Raw genomic sequence first — 19,227 nt, forward strand, 5'->3', positions numbered from 1 at the left:
TCACCCTTGGTATCAAATCAGGCATTCTCCACCATCTCTCAGGTGCTGTGTGGTCATGCTAGCCTGCCTTCAGTAGGAATCCTGTGTGGTTGGTTTAGCCAGAACACCCTTATCTCTGGTGTTTCCTCTTAGAATTTTCTCATCCACTGACCCTCACCCTAAGCTCTGACTATACACTTCCACTTTCCCAATCTTATATTCAGACTGTGGATTTGTAGTCCACCTTGTAGGTTTTATGAGCAATGCCTGCTCAGTTTCCCAGCTGCATTTTTGTAACATGAAACAGATAATGCTTGCATCATTCCTTCCTGTATCAAGACAGGTTAGAATGGGATGTATACAGTAATTTGCAAACTTGGTCCACTCTGCTCCCTCCAGTTTGAGGGGGGAAACTGGGTGGCTGCTTGCTCAAGACCGTATCAATACCACACCAGCGAGGGTTGGGGCAAGAATAAAAATGCCACAAAACATTACTAACATTTGAAGATGGCTTTTGATTTGCTTGCGCATTTGCTTGTTTCTATAAACCACTGACTGTTTTCCAGAGGTACTACAAAGTTAGTTCAGAAAGTTTTTGGGTTTGTTTTTTTTTTCCCCCAGTTTCTGTAAGGGAACTAACTATAGCTTGTCGATTCCTAGTTCAACATTTTCAAGACGTCACTGCAGGAACCGTATTTTTTACTTATTTCCTTTTCCAGCAATTTTTACTTTTTAAATGAATAAGGTGGGGGAAGTTTTATAAATTGCTAAAAATTACAGACCTTATATGAAAAATGCAGTTGGGAATTTACTCTCCTAATGAAAAGTGCTTTTGTCTTACCACATATTAGGAGCATAGAAGCAGGCAGGAAAGGGATTGTCTTAGCTCAGGCATTATAACAAAATACCACAGACTAGGTGGCTTAAACAACAGACATTTATTTCTTACAGTTCTAGAGGCTGGGAAATCCCAAGATCAAAATGCTGGCAAATCCTGGTGAAGGTCCAATTCCTGGTTTGTAGACAGCTGCTTTCTCACTGTGCTGTGCTCACATGACCTTTTCCTCAGTTTGTACACGTGGAAAGAAATCTCCTTTTATAATCTCTCTCTTCCACTTATATGGGTATTATTCCCACCATGAGTGTTCTACCCTCATGACCTAATCTAAACCCAATTACTTCCTTACAGCCCCATCTCCAAATACCATCACCCTAGGGATCGGGGCTTTGGTGTATGGTTGGTTTTTTTTGTTTCTCATTCACCCAACTAACAAACTTTTAAAAAATATATTATTAAGCAGGGATGGCATTCAAATTACTTTGTTCAGGACCCTCATGCTGAAAGACATGATTACAGTTTGAACAAATGCAAAGGCACACTACGATTTGGATCAGAAAGACTTAAAATCAAAAATCTCATTTCTCCCAAAATAAATATATAAATTTAATACAATTCCAACTAGAATATCAAAAGGTTTTTAGATTTTGAGAACACAATCTTCATTTATATAGGAAGAAAATTAACTTAGAATAGCCAATAAAACTATGAAAAACAGCAAGGAGGACTTTGTTATGCAGTATCAAAATACAATAAGGCTAATGTTAAATCAATTTATCAATTAATATGGTATCGAAGTAGAAAAATAGATTAGTGAAACAAGAGAATACAGAAATAGGTCTTGGTATAAATGAAAGTACAAGGCAGTTTCAGTTGAATGAGGAAAAGATCATGTGGTTAAAGGATTACATAGCTGTTTCAGTTGAATAGAAAAGGATGGTATTGATAAAGTATTGAGAATACGCCTTTCCCACTGACCCATGTCTGGAAAGATGATCTTAGATTTGACTTTCTACCAGTTTTCTTGAAGAAAATACTACTGTATATTCCTAATTTGTATCCTGTACCTGGATAGGGGTAGGGGGAGCTGTGAATTGGCATGTAGACATCCATAGCCTATGTGACTAAGGCATCATGTCTTGGGAAACCAATGCAGCAGCTTCCCTGTGCTTAAGTGGGTATCAGTCTTACAACTGGGTGTGTACAGATGCAGTAGTGGGTTATCATAACATGTCTTGGATGAGAATGTTATGTTTCCCAGAGCTTAGGTGAACTATACCCATTCTGACCTTTTCTCCCCAGAGCAGCACAGGATCCCTGGAAGCTGTGCTTGCTTGGGCAGTTGCAGTACTGTGAAGGTGGTTTTGTTTTAGTTTTTTGTTTTTGTTAGGGCAAGGCTGATAATAAACTGGGTTAAAGCCTGTTCTGTTTTATTGATTGCCGGTTCAAATCTGTGATTGCTGCTGGTGGATACCACAAGTTGGTGTGAGAACTGTGTGACTGGCTGCTGAACAGATGGGTTATTTTAACAAATTGTACTTGTATAACTGGAAACCCTTCTGGAAGAAAATAACAAGGAATTCTCATTTTATATAACATTAAAACTTAAATTCTAGATGGACTAAATACTTACATATTGAAAAAAGCAAACAATAAACAACTTGCAAGAAAACCTAAGAAAGACAATCTAGAGATTAAAATATCTTCTTAACCAATCCATTAAGCTTAGAAAAAAATTATAATACATATCTGATTATATAGAAATTTAAGATACTTTTATGGAAAAATCATTTTTATGATGAAAATTAGCAAATTCCTAATGTCTAATACATAAAGAGGACTTCAAAATGAGCTAACAATAAGAAAATCTACAAAGAAGCAAACCTAGGAGCAGATGGCTACATTCATCAGACAGACATGAATTTGAGCAGTATGTTACCATCTGTTGCAGGGTTAGAGGAAAGTTGTGTTTTGAAAATAACTGATAGCATCTATTAAAATAAAAAAAAATAGCATATGTCCTTTGATTTAACAATCTCTTGCCTGTAACCTATCCTCCACAAATAAAAACATCTGAAATTTAAGGTCTGATTTTAAGAGTGTTTTACTAGTGGTGTTTGTGGTGGCAAAGAACTAGCAACAAGCTGAATCAACAGGGGCATGTCAGAGTAAATCTGAAGTATACAATATCACATGTATTACTCATCTGACTCAGTGTGACTATCCTAATCGTTGTTACACTTTGGCACTAGCCAACTACAGGAACCAAAAGGTAATCCTCCTAGTTTGGTCTGAATTGAGAGTTCTTAGTTGGTCTGGTGACTTCAAAGCTGCATAAGCTCAAAGGCAAGCAAAACACTTAAGAAATATAAGAGGAATGCTTAATGAGGAATGGAAAAAAATAGAGGATAACTTAGATTGATGTAGATATACATGTTATTTGGGTACATTACCCCAGATAATCAATGCCTGGCATTTATAATCTTATCTCAAGACCAACCTTCAAAACTGCTAACAAACGGTGTAGTGGTGTGGTTCTATTAGCATTTCATTATTTTGAATTTAAAAGAAATTGATGTATTTGAAATATGACTAAGGTTTAAATGTTGGATACACATTTTTATCACTATTCAAAAAGAGCACTAACAACTTTATATATGTCAATTTGCTGTGGAAAGGGGTTGAGTAAACAAAAATCCTCAAAAAGATTTGCTTCAAATAAAAGAATACTGTTTAGGTCTCAGATCTCCTTTTTTTTTTTTTTTTTTTTTCTTAAAGGATTGGTTGAGTATATCTGGCAGAATAGAAGAAAAACCGTCTGAGGTTAAAATTGAAGGTGAAATGCAAGAGCTGACATTTTACTCAGTGGCATATTTAAAAATTTAAGAGTAACTTGGTTTCTTCATTTAAAAAATATCAAATTCTTAATGCCAGTACTGGTTATGTGGACTTTAAAAACTCCTGAAAAATGTTTCAGTAGAAACCAATTCTTAATAACAAGTCTGTGCATGTATTATTAAATGGTATGATCCTTAAATGTATGTAATCCAACCAACCTGATGTACAGTCATGCTATAACTTCTAAGTAGAGATCACACAGATTAGTGATAGTTCACATGCAAGAGTAAATTTAAATAATTTAAGCTACCATCCCAATTTTAAAAAATAACTTATAGTAAAGATAGGATTTTAGAAATATTTCCTATAAAATATTAGTATCTATCTGGGATTATGAGTCTATTATTACATGTACTCCACGTACAGCTTTCCTACGCCTATCTTTATCTTTTTTAATTTTCAGAAATAGCACAAACAACAGAACACTTATATTACCACAGCCCGAGGTAACTAAGAGGTAACTAACATTTTGTTATATTCACTGGGAATCTTTTTTTCTTTTTAATGATAAGTGTTTAGATACAAAACTGAAGTATCCCTCAACTACCATTCTTGGTCCCGTTTCTTTTCCACTACTGTTCTTTCTAGAGGCATCCACCTTTGGGAACTGCATGTGTATCCTTCCAATCCATTCTTCAGTTTTACATAAAAATGTTTATCTATAATCAGTGCTTAATAATAGTGTTTGTGTTGATTTAATTTAAATTCACAGTTATGATTTTATTTATCCCTTCATTGTCTTTACTCTACATGATTTTTCAGGTCTTTCTATTAATATATTTATACGTATATAACCTGTTAACTACTAGAGAATATTTTACTATGTTCCTATATCACATTTTATTTATCCAAATCACAAGCAACAGACATTTGTTTCCAATTTTTTCCTAATGTAATTCATGCGTCAATGAACATAAAGATAATGACTCCCTAGGTACACATATTGGTTTCTTGGGGATAGGCATGTACACTCAAGAGTGAGTATCCTGGAATCTATTTTAGAAATTCCCTCCTACCCCAAGGTTTTAAAAACATTCTCCTATTAAATTCTTATATTACTAGGTTTTACTTTTTGTATTCTAGTCTTCAATACTTTTGGATTTCATAATAAATACTTTAATGTATTACTACAGCAGAGATCTAATATTTTTCCACATAAAGAGTCAGTTACCCTGAGACCATTTTTTGAATCATGATTTCATTTCCCTACCAACTTGTGATACCACCTCTATCAATTAACAATTCCCAATAAAGGCATGCATGTTTCTGAATACAATATTGTACCAATCTCTGATTTCTACAAATGCATCAAGAACAAATAATTTTGATTACGTATGTAGTGAATCATTTTTAAAATGACAGTTTTGTCTCTTAATGTCAAATCTTTATACCTCTTAATGCATCAGGTAGGCCTTCCAGAACCATGTTGCTTAGGGTTCACGACTGGATCCTTATTTCAATGAGACTGCTCCTAAAAGTACGTCATTAACAATGTTTGTTGTGGGAGTTCTGGGAGTATAGGTTTTCATGATACTATGATACTTATTAAAATTGTTAGTATTTAACTTTTGAGTTGTTGGTGAAGTATTTTCCACATTCATGTCACTTTATTGTAAAATGAATTTTTAATATGCCATTGAAGTGTGAGTTCTGATGAAAGTTTTCCTAAATTCAAGGCATTCATAGAGCTTTAGTGAGTATGAATTCTCTGGTGTCTAATATGATGTGACTTCTGGCTAAAAGCCTTCCCACATTCACTACACTGATAAGGTTTTTCTCCAGTATGGATTCTCATATGTAAAGCAAGAGTTGAGAACTGAGAGAAGGCTTTCCCACATTCATTACAACCATAGGGCTTCTCACCTGTATGGCTTCTCATATGAACAGTAAGAGATGAACTTTGACAGAAGGCTTTCCCACATATTTTACATTCATAAGGTTTATCACCTGTATGAATTCTGACATGTACAATGAGTGATGTGATTCGAGAGAAGGCTTTTCCACATTTATTACATTCATAGGGTTTCTCTCCTGTATGAATATTGTGATGTTTAATGAGGTACTGCTTCTGCCTAAAGATTGTTCCACATTCATTACATTTATAGGGTTTTTCTCCAATATGAATTTTCTCATGCTCAGTGAGATTTGATTTGCCACTGAAGGCTTTCCCACATTCTTTACATATATAGGGTTTCTCTCCTGTATGACTTCTCTGGTGTCTAATCAGGCTTGACTTCTGAATGAAAGCTTTCCCACACCCTTTGCATTCATAAGGTTTCTCTCCAGTATGTATTCTTTGATGGATAATGAGGTTTTCCTTTTGGCTAAAGGCTTTTCCACATTCATTACATTTAAAGGGTTTCTTTCCACTGTGGATATTCTGATGTTTAATGAGGTATTGCTTCTGGCTGAAGGTTCTTCCACATTGATTACATTCAAATGGTTTCTCTCCCGTATGAATTTTCTCATGCTCGGTGAGATATGATTTGCCATTGAAGGCTTTTCCACATTCCTTACACGCATAGGGTTTGTTTCCAGTATGATTTCTCTGGTTTTTAATGAGGCCTGGAATCTGAATAGAAGCTTTCCCACATTCATGAAGTTTCTCTCCAGTATGATGTTTCTGATGAGAAAGGAAGTTTCTTTTCTGGCTGAAAGCTTTTCCACATTTATTACATTTATATGGTTTCTTTCCTGTATGACTTCTCAAATGTAGAGTAAGGGATGAGACTCGAGAGAATACTTTACCACATTCAGTACATTCATGTGATTTTTCTCCAGTATGCATTTTCTTATGCTCTATGAGGTTTTGCTTCAGGCTAAAGGTTTTTCCACACTCACTGCATTCATGAGGTTTCTCTCTACTATGAATCTGATCATGCTGACGGAGATCTGCTTCAGGCTGAAGGCTTTCCAACATTCTTATCATGCACAGATATTTTTTCTAACAAGAATTCCTCAGTATCTCTTGACATGTGACACAGATAAAAGTTTTTCCACATTCATCAATGTCATATGGTTTCTCTCCAATATTAATCCTCAAGTACCTAATGAAGTTGAATTTATGATGAAAGACTTCACAGTGCTTATATTGAGATTAGACGATTATGGATTGGGATGAAACATATGACATCATTGTATCCTTAATGGTTCTTTCTTAGACAGCTTCTCTTATATTTAAGTATAAATTATGTTCTAAAGTCCCTTAAACTGAGTCCCATACATAGAGATATAGTCTTAAAGAATCAGTGTCTGTGTTCAGAGGAAATATTTTTCTGTTACCCAGGTTTTCTGAGTTTTTTCCTAGCTGTATTTTCATGCAGAAGTAGACAACTCACATGTCTTCCATGTATGCCTTTACCTATATGTTTCCCAGACCTTTTCTAAAAGGGAATACAAAAAAAAAAAAAATCATTGAAAAGAGCTAATAACTGTAAAATATTTAGTGCCTGGCAAGTAGTAAAACTCCAATAAAGTAGCTATCATCATCATCAACATCACTATACTTGTGATTTTTTTCCCAGTATTAATAAAATTTCAGAAATGTGGTATTATAAAATAGACTATTTCAAACCTAGTCTACCAGTATAAAAGAAAGTTTAAATACAAATAACATTCACAGGTGCATCTAATCTTAAACTGCTTTAATTATTATTACTATTTATGTTTTTATATATATTTTTTAATAGCATGGAATCCAATGTGGGGCTTGAATTCATAACCCTGAGATCAAGACCTGAGCTAAGAGTTGGACACTTGAGCCACTCAGGCACCCCCCCTTTTTTATTTTTTAAGATTTTATTTATTTATTTGACAGAGACAGCCAGCGAGAGAGGGAACACAAGCAGAGGGAGTGGGAGAGGAAGAAGCAGGCTCCTAGCGGAGAAGCCTGATGTGGGGCTCGATCCCAGAACGCTGGGATCACGCCCTGAGCCGAAGGCAGACACTTAATGACTGCACCACCCAGGCGCCCCACACTCAGGCACCCCCTAAACTGTTTTTAAATGTAACTCTGTACACTTTATAAATAAGTAAAATAAAACATAAAGAACAGGTGACAAACAGATGAAAGACAAAAACATAAAATTGGGAGAGCCTAGGATGAAGGGATAAAAAATAGAAGAATTATTAAAGAGAATGTGTGGTTCAATGAAATTCTATAGCTTTCTGAAACTCCATTAAAATGACAGTAAGAGGATGAAGGGCATATACTCATAAACATTAAGAGGTTGAGGAGATACCACTGGATGAAAAGTTTTAGGAAATTTTGAAAGGAAAGCAGATAACTATAAATTAGCAGAATCGAATGACTTAAAAAGCCAGCAGAAGAGAACACAAAGGCTCTATAACTGGAGAGACTGGTTGAGAGTAGAAGGTGAAACTTATAAAAATGATTATAAAAGCAGCGGCTGATGGTATAACTAAGAGCCTCCAAATTTAGTGATGATAGGCAAAGAAGATTAGAGTAACATATTGAAAAGAAGGTAATGAATAGAGTTCATATGCAGATTAGGGTTCCAACCCCTTTCTACTGCTGCTTGTCAGAAATGCTGGTGGTTGCTGGTGTCAGACAATGAAAGGGTTCTTTTCTGAAAAAATGAGAAGACTCTGAGAACATTTATAGATACTAACATGGAGTCATATAAAAGAAACCTGACTGAATGATGCACAGCAAAGCCCACCATTTTACAAGCCCCAACCATGCACACAGATTACAGTAATATTTTGGGTACCTCAATATTAAATATTAATGTAGCACTAAAGATCACAAATATTTGATGAAAGCCCTAAGGTGAAAGATAGATAAAAACAAATAGGAAAAAACAAGGAAAGGAACAAAAGAACACACACATACAATATTATAATTAGTATTACAGAAAGCCAAGAGTTTGTATAGCACTGAAGTATTAAGAGGGTTAGTGCTTTCTGCAAATAAACCATATGACGTTGACCTCAAAAATTCAATAGGTTGGGGAAAAAAATTCCAGGAAATCTCCCAGAATGAAAAAAGGAAGAATGGAAAGAATGAAGGGAGAAATAAATGACTGGAAAATTCATGGGTTTGTGGAGGCATCTAGGAGGTTCAACATTTCCTAAAGGAGTTCCAGAGAAAATACAAAGGAAAATGAATGCAGGAAATTTTCTGGATCCCTGAATGTTAACAATCTGACTATATATATATAAATGACATATTTTAAAAGATTTTATTTTATTTGTTAGAGAAAGAGAGAAAGAGAAGGGGGAGGGACAGAGAGAAGAGAATCTTAAGCAGACTCCATGCTGAATGCGGAGCCTGACACAGGACTTGATCTCAGAACCCCGAGATCCCTACCTGAGCCAAAACCAAGAGTTGGATGCTTAACTGACTGTACCACCCACATGCCCCTAAAAGATTTTATTTTTAAGTAATCTGTATACCCAGTGTGGGGCTTGAACTTACAACCCTGAGATCAAGAGTCACATGCTCTACCAACTAAGCCAGCCAGGTGCTCCCAAGCCGATACTGTTTTAAAATGGTTAAATCACGGGGCGCCTGGGTGGCTCAGTCGTTAAGCATCTGCCTTTGGCTCACGGTGTGAACCCGGCATTCTGGGATCGAGCCCCACATCGGGCTCCTCCGCTGGAAGCCTGCTTTTTCCTCTCCCACTCCCCCTGCTTATGTTCCCTCTCTCGCTGGCTGTCTCTCTCTCTGTCAAATAAATAAATAAAAAATCTTTTAAAAAAAAAGTGGTTAAATCAAAAGTAGGTAAAACAGCTATATAAAATGTGGGTATAAACACCAGCAGACTCAGTTAAATGAGTTGAAAGTAGTTGCCTATGTGGAGTAGGAACTGTGGGTGAGGAAGGATGGAGTAAGCATAACTATAGTCCTATTTCACTTAAAAAAAAAGTCTTTTATTTATTTAAATAATATCTACACCCCCTGTGGGACTCAAACTCATAACCCTGAGATCAAGAGTCACACCCTCCTCTGACTGAGCCAGCCAGGCACCCCCTACTTCACTTTTAAAACCCCCTATTCGTTATACCTACAGAGATGTCCCTGACTTGAGCTTTTCAACTTGAACTGATCTATAATTGTATAGTAACTACAGACTATGCTCTTTTTATCTGATTGCAGTTTTCACAGGGCTAAACAGCAAAGTACACATACATTTAATTAAAAAAAGTAAAACAGGCCAGAAAACAGCCATTTTTGCTTTGAAATCTAACTTACTGCAGTGTTTTGATTGATGCTATCATTTCTAGATACAGAAACTGTTACTGCCATCAATTTCAGTTTTCATTTGCTTTCCTTTCATTATGCCTGAAATAAATGGCACCAAAGCTCTTCTGTGAAGAGCTCATTTCTTGTCCCCCCTTTCTTTCTTATATAATTGTTTCCTATCCACTAACTGTAAATCTTCAGTTTGATCCTGATTTGTCTTGTCCCTCTCAAAATTTTATCCTCATTTTCTTTCTTTTTTAAAGATTTTATTTTTAAGTAATCTCTGCACCCAACATGGGGCTCATACATACAAACCTGAGATCAAAGTCCCGTGCTTTATGGGCTGAGCCAGCCAGGTGCCCCTCCTGATTTTCTTATAAATCATTGCAAGAACTGACTCTAGTAATATGCTGTCACTCATATCAATGCTGTAATTTACATAATTAGAAAACAAAAGCCCTCAACATTTACTGCATGCCATATGCAAAAACTCACTCAAACTGAATCAAAGACCTAAACATAAGTGTTAAAACTATTAATACAAAAAGAAAAAATGGTAGACTTCATCAAAATTAAAAACTAATGCCCTTCAAAAACACAGTTAACAAAAAAGAAAAGCCAGACTGTTAGAAACTGATAAAGGGCTCATATCCAAAATATATAGAACACCTAAAACTCAAAAAGATAATCTAATTTTTAAAATGGTATAAGACTAAATAGACATTTCACAAAATCAGATATTATGAATGGCCAAAAAGTACATGAGACGTTCATTTTAACTAGTGATCAGAAATGCATATTAAAATCCCAGTGAGGGGCGCCTGGGTGGCTCACTCAGTTTAGCATCTGCCTTTGGCTCAGGTCATGATCTCAGGGTCCTGGGATTGAGTCCCACATTGGCTCCCTGCTCAGCGGGGAGTCTGCTTCTCTCTCTGTCCCTCCCCCCTATTCCTTCTCTTTCTCTCAAATAAATAACTAAAATCTTAAAAAAAAACACACACAAAACCCAGTGAGATACATTACACACCCACTAAAATGGCTATAGGTAAAACTACTGCCAATCCAAGTGTTAGAATGTGAAGCAACTATAACTCCCAATGATGGGAGTAGTGGGTGAGGATGAAAAATGGTTCAACTACTTTGGAACACAGTCTGACAGTATTTTATAAAGTTAAATATACACTTACTATTCTATGCAGCAATCCCACTCCTAGTCATTTTTTTCAGAAAAATGAGTATGTATGTTCACACACAGACTTAGTATATAAATGTTCATAATAGCATTATTCATAATAGCCCAAAATGTAAATAATCTAAAAATGTCTATCAACTGGTGAATAGACAAATTATGTCCATACTTATAATAATAGCAATAAAAAGGAATGAAATATTAATCTATATAACATGAATTAATTTCAAAAATGTAAAACTAAGTCAAAGAAATTAAATGCTAAAGATTATGCAGTATATGATCACATTTATATGAAATTCTAGAACTAGCAAGCTATAGTACATGAAGCCAATTAGTGATCATCAGGGATGGGGGAGGGGCGTGGTTCAACTGCAAAAGGGTACAAAGAACTACTGAATCTGTTCTGTATGTTTGTTTTGGTGTTCATTTTATTACTATATACAATTACCAAATAATCAAATAATATACTTAAAGGGGGGGGTGACTTATTTTATGTAAATTATTCCTCAATGAAGCTGAAAACATAAATCCACACTTGAAGCTCTACAACCATCACTATTTAATAATCATCTTGCTTGTGCTCAAGACTGCAGATCCAAAGGGTAAAATACTGGCCTTTCTCTCAATGAGCTTCAGTATATGTCTTAAACATGAAAGTGAAAAACAGAAATATAAGAGAGTATATACTTAGGATCCATGTTGCTCTGGAAGCTATAAATACGGTATGGGAGTAGAGAGATTAGAGAGACTGGGCTAAAAGTGATAATGAAGATATATTTTAATAAAAATGAAGCTCAAGGGTAAACAATGGATAGGACTTAGATGGATTACTGTACAATCAAAGGCAAAGACACAAATAATTTCATATATATGAAGGGGGAGGTAAAAAGGATGCAGCTGATCCTATTTAAAACTGGAATAATAATCTCAATCACCAACTGTGTGGTAAACAGAGAAGGGAGAACGAAAACATACTGATGTATAAAATACACATCACTCCTTAGTGGGGACTAAAGAAACGAATGATGAAGACTAAGAAAGTTATGCATAAAAAGGCAACCAAGAGAATATTATAAAATAATAAAATATAATAAGCTTTTCAATTTTTCAGAAGGAAAGATATATATACCCAAGACAAGGAAATCAAAGATCCTACAGTAAAGGATAAAAAAGATGAGGTCAAATTTAAAACAATGCATAATATTAAATAAGAGAACCAATACTAGCCATATTGTTCCTCTCAATAAACAGAACTAAAATAAAAAAAACTATTAAAAGAAAAAGACGGTAACAGACTCATACAGAAAATTTTCAGGCTCCAACACATACCTCCTGAATCAGAAAATCTGCTGGTAGGGCCCAGTAATCTGTATTTAACAAGCCCTCTAGATAATTTTGACACATGCTAAAGTTTAACAACTGATATAACAAAACACACCTAAACTCTATACATACAAGATACACATCTAAAATGGTATCACAGGGGCGCCTGGGTGGCGGCTCAGGGCGTGATCCCAGCGTTCTGGGATCGAGCCCCACATCAGGCTCCTCAGCTAAGAGCCTGCTTCTTCTTCTCCCACTCCCCCTGCTTGTGTTCCCTCTCTCGCTGGCTGTCTCTGTCAAATAAATAAATAAAAATCTTTAAAAAAATAATAATAAAATGATATCAGAAATGCTGAAAATAAAGAATAAAGAGAAAAGATAATCATGAATACATAAACCACAGAAATCCAAGACACAAAAACACATTAGTAACTGAGAAAACTACCTTTCCTCAAGCATCAAATCCATAAAATAGGATGTTATGGATTCGAGCCCTGTGGGGCTCCATGCTCAAGTGCAGAGTCTGCTTGTCCCTTTCCCTCCCTTCTTTTCCTCCCCTCACTCATGCTCTCTCTCCCTCTCTCACATAAATAAATAAAATCTTAAAAAAAAAGAAAGGAAAAGACAGAAATGACATCTCCTTGGTAATTAAAACTCCTTGTATTTTTATAGGGATGACATCAACATACGTATTTATTCATACATATTTATCAGAATTGAATTTTCATACTGTAAATTTATTTTAGAGAGCGAGACAGAGAGAGAGCTGGGGGGAAAGGAAGAGAGAATCTCAATCAGACTCTTTGCTGAGTGTGGAGCCCAATGCAGAGTTCAAATTCGTCACCACGAGATCAAGACCTGAGCCGACATCAAGAGTAGGACGCTTAACTGACTGAACCACCCAGGTACCCTTCATACTGTAAAATTCTGAACTGAACTAGGCATTGTCATCTGAAAATCAGGCAAAATGGTTCTTTCAATAGCATTTAAACTTGTGGTTTAAAAAATATTTTCAAAATAGAAATCAAGATAGTCTAATGCTAGCAAACTCCTTTTGTGCTGTAAATGTCTGACTTGAGTAGTGGCAGCAGAGATCCTATGGTTTACATAGCCTTACGTATTTACTATCTGAACCTTTACAGAAAAAGTTTATTGACCTCTTGCCCTACCGTGGTGATTTCTCCCTCCTCCACCTGGCTGTTGCACTGTTGATCCAGTTTCAACCATAACTGAATGATAAAGGAGACAACCTGGAAGAAATCTGGATCCTTAAAGGACCACAAAGACCAAAGCGACCATGCAAATCTTCACTGCTCACCACATTAACTGTTATGTGACCAAGAAATCAATTCTTATATTCCTTAAAGCGGTACATTTAAGGGTTTATTATAGTCAGTTAGCTTTACCATGACAGATATACTTTTTAGTCCCACATCATGCTTTACAACATCATATATCTGCAGATGCCTACTCAACTCAGGCATTTGTTTTGTTTTTTTAATATTTTGTTTATTTATTTGACAGAGAGACAGCCAGCGAGAGAGGGAACACAAGCAGGGGGAGTGGGAGAGGAAGAAGCAGGCTCCCAGCGGAGGAGCCCAACGTGGGGCTCGATCCCAGAACACCAGGATCACGCCCTGAGCCAAAGGCAGATGATGCTTAACGACTGAGCTACCCAGGCACCCCCAACTCAGCCATTTGTAGCATGAAAGCAGTCACAGACAATAAGAAAATGAATGGACAAGACGCACTGTAGGTGGTCATGTTTCAGTAAAACTCTTCACAAAAACACATGGTAGGGTGTAGTTTGCCAACCCCTGCTCTAACAGGTCACCACTTCCACAGAATACAGTTAAGAGTTTGCTTGACATTTGTGCATTCTGATAAAATATTTTGAAAATATTTAACCACTAGCCTGCACCTTTTTCCTCAACTGATTCACATATTCACTTGCTACTCAAAACCTGCACTTGAATGTCTAATAGGGAGCTAATTTACCCTGCCCCAGACCAAATTCTTGTTCTCCCAAATGATCTTCTCCCAAATTCTTCTCATCTTGTTAAATAGCAACCTCATTTTCCCAGTTGCTCAAGCCTTGAACAACTGTCTCCTAGATCACACACCTATTACATCTCCACATCCTGTTGGCTTTATCTGCAAAATATGGTCAGCACCTGGCCATTTCCATAATCCTCACTCAGCAGGACCACCAAAGTGTAAGCCACATCATGTCTTGACTGGATTATTTAATAGGCTCCTCACTGTTCTCCCTACTTTCGCCTTTGCCTCTTTATAAATCCTCTCAACACAGCAACGCTGTGTATTCTTGTCACAGTCAAGTCATGTCATTGTTCTGCTTGAAAGCTCCCTTGTATACTCATAAAAACATTTAGAAGAATACAGAGTTAATAGTGGCTGCTTCTGGGGAACAGAAATGGAGAAGTGAGGGCCAGGACTGAGAAGACATACCCATTATTTTACTTTTCTATTAAGTATATGTACTGGATTTTAAAGAGAATAGTATTATTTCTTTTTAAAAGTAACAGAGAGGTGAACTTGTAGGCAGTCAGGACAAATTTCCAAGCCTGCTATATTGTTAAAAAGCAAGAGGGGGATGGGGCGCCTGGGTGGCTCAGTCGTTAAGCATCTACCTTCAGCTCAGGGTGTGATCCCGGAGTCCTGGGATCAAGCCCCACATTGGGCTCCCTGATCTTCTGGGAGCCTGCTTCTTCCTCTCCCACTCCCCTTGCTTGTGTTCCCTCTCGCTGGCTGTCTCTCTCTCTCTGTCAAATAAATAAATAAAATCTTTAAAAAAAAAAAAAAGCAAGATGGGGAGAAATGTGCTATGATAGTTGGAGGTAGGAAGAGAATAAGAAATAAGGATAAGGGATAAAATTCAACTCTGAGATATACAACAATGGAAGCAGGAAGAAATGATAGAAAGTTAAATTTTATTAGAAATTTTTTTTTTGAGAGAGAGAGAGGGCAAGCAGGGAATGGGAGGGGGAAAGGGTGAGAGAGAATCCCAAGCAGGCTTCATGCCCAGCATGGAGTCTGATGCAGGCCCTATCTCATGACCCTGAGATCATGAACTGAGCCAAAATCAACAGTTGGATAATTAACTGCCTGGGCCACCCAAGCACCCCTAGAAAGTTCAGTTTTAAAAGAATCTACATGCTAAGATTTGAAAGATTACAGAACTTGTAATCCTTGGCAAGATGACTAAATGCTTAAGTCTAGACATCTAGGGGGAAGTGAAAAATGGAGAATGTTAGTGAAAGGGAGAACACAATATGTAGGCTGTAAAATTTATCAAACTGAGACTACAAATGAAGAGGCTGGAATCCAGAAGAGAGATTAGAGGGGCAACCAGTCCCCCAGAATCTGAGGAAAAAAGAGCACTGATCAAGCAAGAGTATCTGGAAATGTTATTTAGGTATCTAACGAATTTCCAGCAACTGTTACTCCAAAGACAAGGGCTGATAAGACAATTGCCTCAAAAAAGTTTTCAGAGGTTGCAGGTTGAGTAATTGTAATGAGCCTTTATCCCACTGATACCTGCTGAGTTCTTTCTTACTCACCTGGATAGCACCTCCTTTATATTTCTCTCTCAGTCATCCACTGCCTTCTTGTTAAACTGGTACCTTAAACTTCTAAACAGTGACTCAGAGCTTGGACATTACTATTGAGGGTCCAAGTAGCATCCCATAATTCAGGCTGAGGCCACAGGGCTCTTGGAGGTTTTGAAGGATAAGGCAAGTGCAGTTGCTGTGGATGCACAAGGAAGCTGGCCTGTGAAAAAGAACAAAGTAATGATGACCCTTTGGCTGGCGTACACGCGTATTTGAGCACATGGAAAAAAAAAAGAGTAGTTATACTTTGCATCCCAGGCCAAACCCATTATGCCATTTAAAGTCTCCACACATTTCAGAAACAGGAAACCTTATTTTCAGCATTTAGGTGATACAGCGAAATTACAAGACTGAGTTGTTAGAGTTCTATAGAATCACAACCTAAACAGGTACCTTTGAGCAGATGTAACGTGTCCTTGCTCCTGACTGAACAGTCACAGTTTTTATTATCATTTTCCCCCATGAAAACACTTTTCTCATAAATCTAAAGTCACCAACCTTAAATGATATGGATAAAATGTAAAGGATATTATTCATGTATTCTTCATGGTCAGAGTTCTTAAAATTTTTAGCAGCCTAGTATTTTACCTAGGTTATGTTACTCTAGGAGAAATGAAATATTATAAGTGCCCTATAATTATATGGTCATTCATTGATTCAGCAAACATACATATTTATCATTTACTATGTGTAATTAAGATATCTCGGCCTCCATTTTGTAATATGGTATGACAGACAAGAGTTAAACTTACTCAGAAGCTCTTCCCTTACTCAGATATAAGAGGCTTCAACTCTGGCTGGACACTGTTATGAACTTACAAAACAGGTAATACATAGGGGAAATGGATGGAGGCAAACCACAGGAAGCAGGAGATATCAGTACTAACATTTTGGGCATAAAGAGTTTGAAGGTCCTATGCAACCTCAAGGTGGAGCTGTCCATTAGGCAACTGGATATGTAAATAAGTAGCTCAGGACATGGCTCAAATAAGGAATGGACATTTGTCAGTCACCTGTTAGGTGTAGCCACAGCAATGGAATTCTGTTCTTAAGAGGTTAAAAAAAAAAATCAAACTGAGAAATTTAGGAACACTAACAGTTAAGAGACAAACAGTCACTAATGGAGCTTTTGGTGGGGGGGTGACTGGAATTAAACAAATGAGAGTAGTACATTGGAAGTCAAGGAAACATTCAAGAATGAGACAGTGATAAATATCTAAAATATAATGGAGTGAACATAGAAATCTAATTCCTCCATCCCAGTTAAAAATGGAAGTCTACAAACAGGCAAGCAAAAATGTGATTCTTACCCCTGCCTTAGCTGTTATCTCCCTCCCCATCAACCTTTTCTATTTTCTGTGTAAACTTCAAAAGTTTCTTTATGCACCTACAAATATACATTCTTATTCCCACTTATTAAAAAAGTAGTATATTACATATTACCAAACAAGCCCTTAGCTTTCTTCACGAAACAAAATACCCTGCAGACTTTTAAAATCTAAGATATGACATATATTTCCATTTGTACAAGTCTTCTTTTGGGTCTTTTGTTAACACTAAAGAATTTAGTGTTATATAGATTTTATACATTGCCTGTTTATCCCAAGATGTTTTGTCTGATTTGTCGCTATTGTAAATAAAGTACTGTCTTCATAACTATTACTGATTACTTTTTGTATATACCAAGCTATTCTTTGTGTATATGAATTTTTGTACCATGGTACTTTTTCATTTTATTGAAAATTACGTTAAGTGTGATAGAATACTGGAAGAAAGTGTCGTTTTAGATAGAAGAAAATTTGTTTCACTACATTTGGGCCATTTGGTCTGGGGAAAACCTGGTCAAATTACGAGTCATTGCCACTTCGCTGAGAAACAACGGAGTTCTAATTCTAAGTCAGTTACTTGGTATTATCTGCACCAAAGACAGGACAACATCCTTCACAATTCTGTGCGGTCTATACCTTAGTGAAAGCTAGCTCTTAAAGCTCCTTAGTCCAGGGCTTCTTAAAGCTGTTCACCAAAGTTCCTCCAAAGAATTAAGAAAAGTCAATACACCGGGAGTCTTGTAATCCAATAACAAGTTTTTCGGAAATGTTTACTTTTAAAAATTGTTAATACTGATTTTGTTTTCTACTCCACAATGAGCCTGCCTTTATATAAAAATCGCTTTAAAAATCACTTATCTCTCGATGTCTTAGCCATTTTCCTTTCTTTCAGAAAAACGGATATTCCAGAAAGATGCATCTTTGTTATCATTTAGAAACGAGAAAAGTGAAGTTGAGGTTGCTACCCCATAAAGCTCACAATGCCATCCATCCTCACGAACTTGGAACCACACAATTCTCACGCAAGTTGTACCTCTACAACCCTCTCACACCCTCCGTCACCCACCCGCGAACTCGCCCCAGTTTCCTCCTGTACCCCTGCCCCCATCCGCACAGGCTTTGAACACTGCACGTCACAGAAAGTGATTCTTCCGCTTCAGCCTCCCCAGCCCTGTCGCAGGCTCTAAGAATCCTCCCCTCCAGATTCCTTGATCGAATTCTGAACCCAGAACCCCAGGTCCCACGCCCAGATCTGCGCCTTGCGAGGCCGAAACCACACTCACCCGCAGACAAAGACGACTATGGCGAGCCAGAAAGTCTGCGCCTGCGCACTCCTTGGGCTGGCTCGCACTCCCAGAGGTCTCCTGGGCTTCGCCAAGCCCAGCTCAGTACCGGACAGAATCTGTCGGTATTGGCCGGTCCTCCACTTTTCTGCCTGCGGACTACATTTCCCATAAGTTTCAGGGGTTCGAGTTCGCTTTTCGCGCTTTCTTTCCTGCGCCAGAGTTTGTGGGACTGTCTCCCTGGTCGGGGGAGGAGTGTAAGTAGTCCCTGCCTGGTGGCTCCGTGTCTCATGACACAGTTTAAATACTCCTACCTGTTAAGGCTACCTTTGGGAGAGGACTGTAGTGTGCCTTGGGTTATAATAAACTCAGTTCAAGCATGCCGGGCTTACTCCAAGTAGGAGCCAAGGTGTGAGACTACCTACCTGTGGAGCGCCGAAACATTTCGGGGTGGGCGAGGGGGAGGATCTCTGGCAGGGCTCAAACCGGGAGCCATCTTCTCTATCACCAGTGCGGAGCTTAACTACATTTCCCAGGAGGCATCGC

General features: G+C 37.3%; 1 protein-coding gene across 2 annotated transcripts; it reads right to left on the reverse strand.

The window, feature by feature from the left end:
* Positions 1-902: 902 nt before the first annotated feature.
* On the reverse strand, positions 903-19,217 carry ZNF260 (zinc finger protein 260). 2 transcript variants are annotated; one of them, XM_008712209.2, is made up of 3 exons: positions 19,107-19,217; positions 16,020-16,230; positions 903-7,098 (listed from the first exon to the last, which is right to left on the reverse strand). In XM_008712209.2, the coding sequence occupies exon 3, from the start codon at positions 6,642-6,644 to the stop codon at positions 5,406-5,408; it is 1,239 nt and encodes a 412-aa protein (XP_008710431.1). In that variant the 5' UTR covers positions 6,645-7,098; positions 16,020-16,230; positions 19,107-19,217; the 3' UTR covers positions 903-5,405. The 2 variants fall into 2 exon arrangements, with proteins under 2 accessions (XP_008710431.1, XP_008710430.1); XM_008712208.2 differs by lacking the exon at positions 19,107-19,217 and adding an exon at positions 18,682-18,790.
* Positions 19,218-19,227: the final 10 nt, after the last annotated feature.

The sequence above is a fragment of the Ursus maritimus genome, unplaced genomic scaffold (genome assembly GCF_017311325.1).
Source record: "Ursus maritimus isolate PB19 unplaced genomic scaffold, ASM1731132v1 scaffold_19, whole genome shotgun sequence".
NCBI lineage: Eukaryota > Metazoa > Chordata > Mammalia > Carnivora > Ursidae > Ursus > Ursus maritimus.

Bases quoted from the DNA above. Each gene is read 5' to 3' on its own strand.
- ZNF260 (XM_008712209.2), bottom strand. From the start codon at position 6,644: ATGATAAGAATGTTGGAAAGCCTTCAGCCTGAAGCAGATCTCCGTCAG.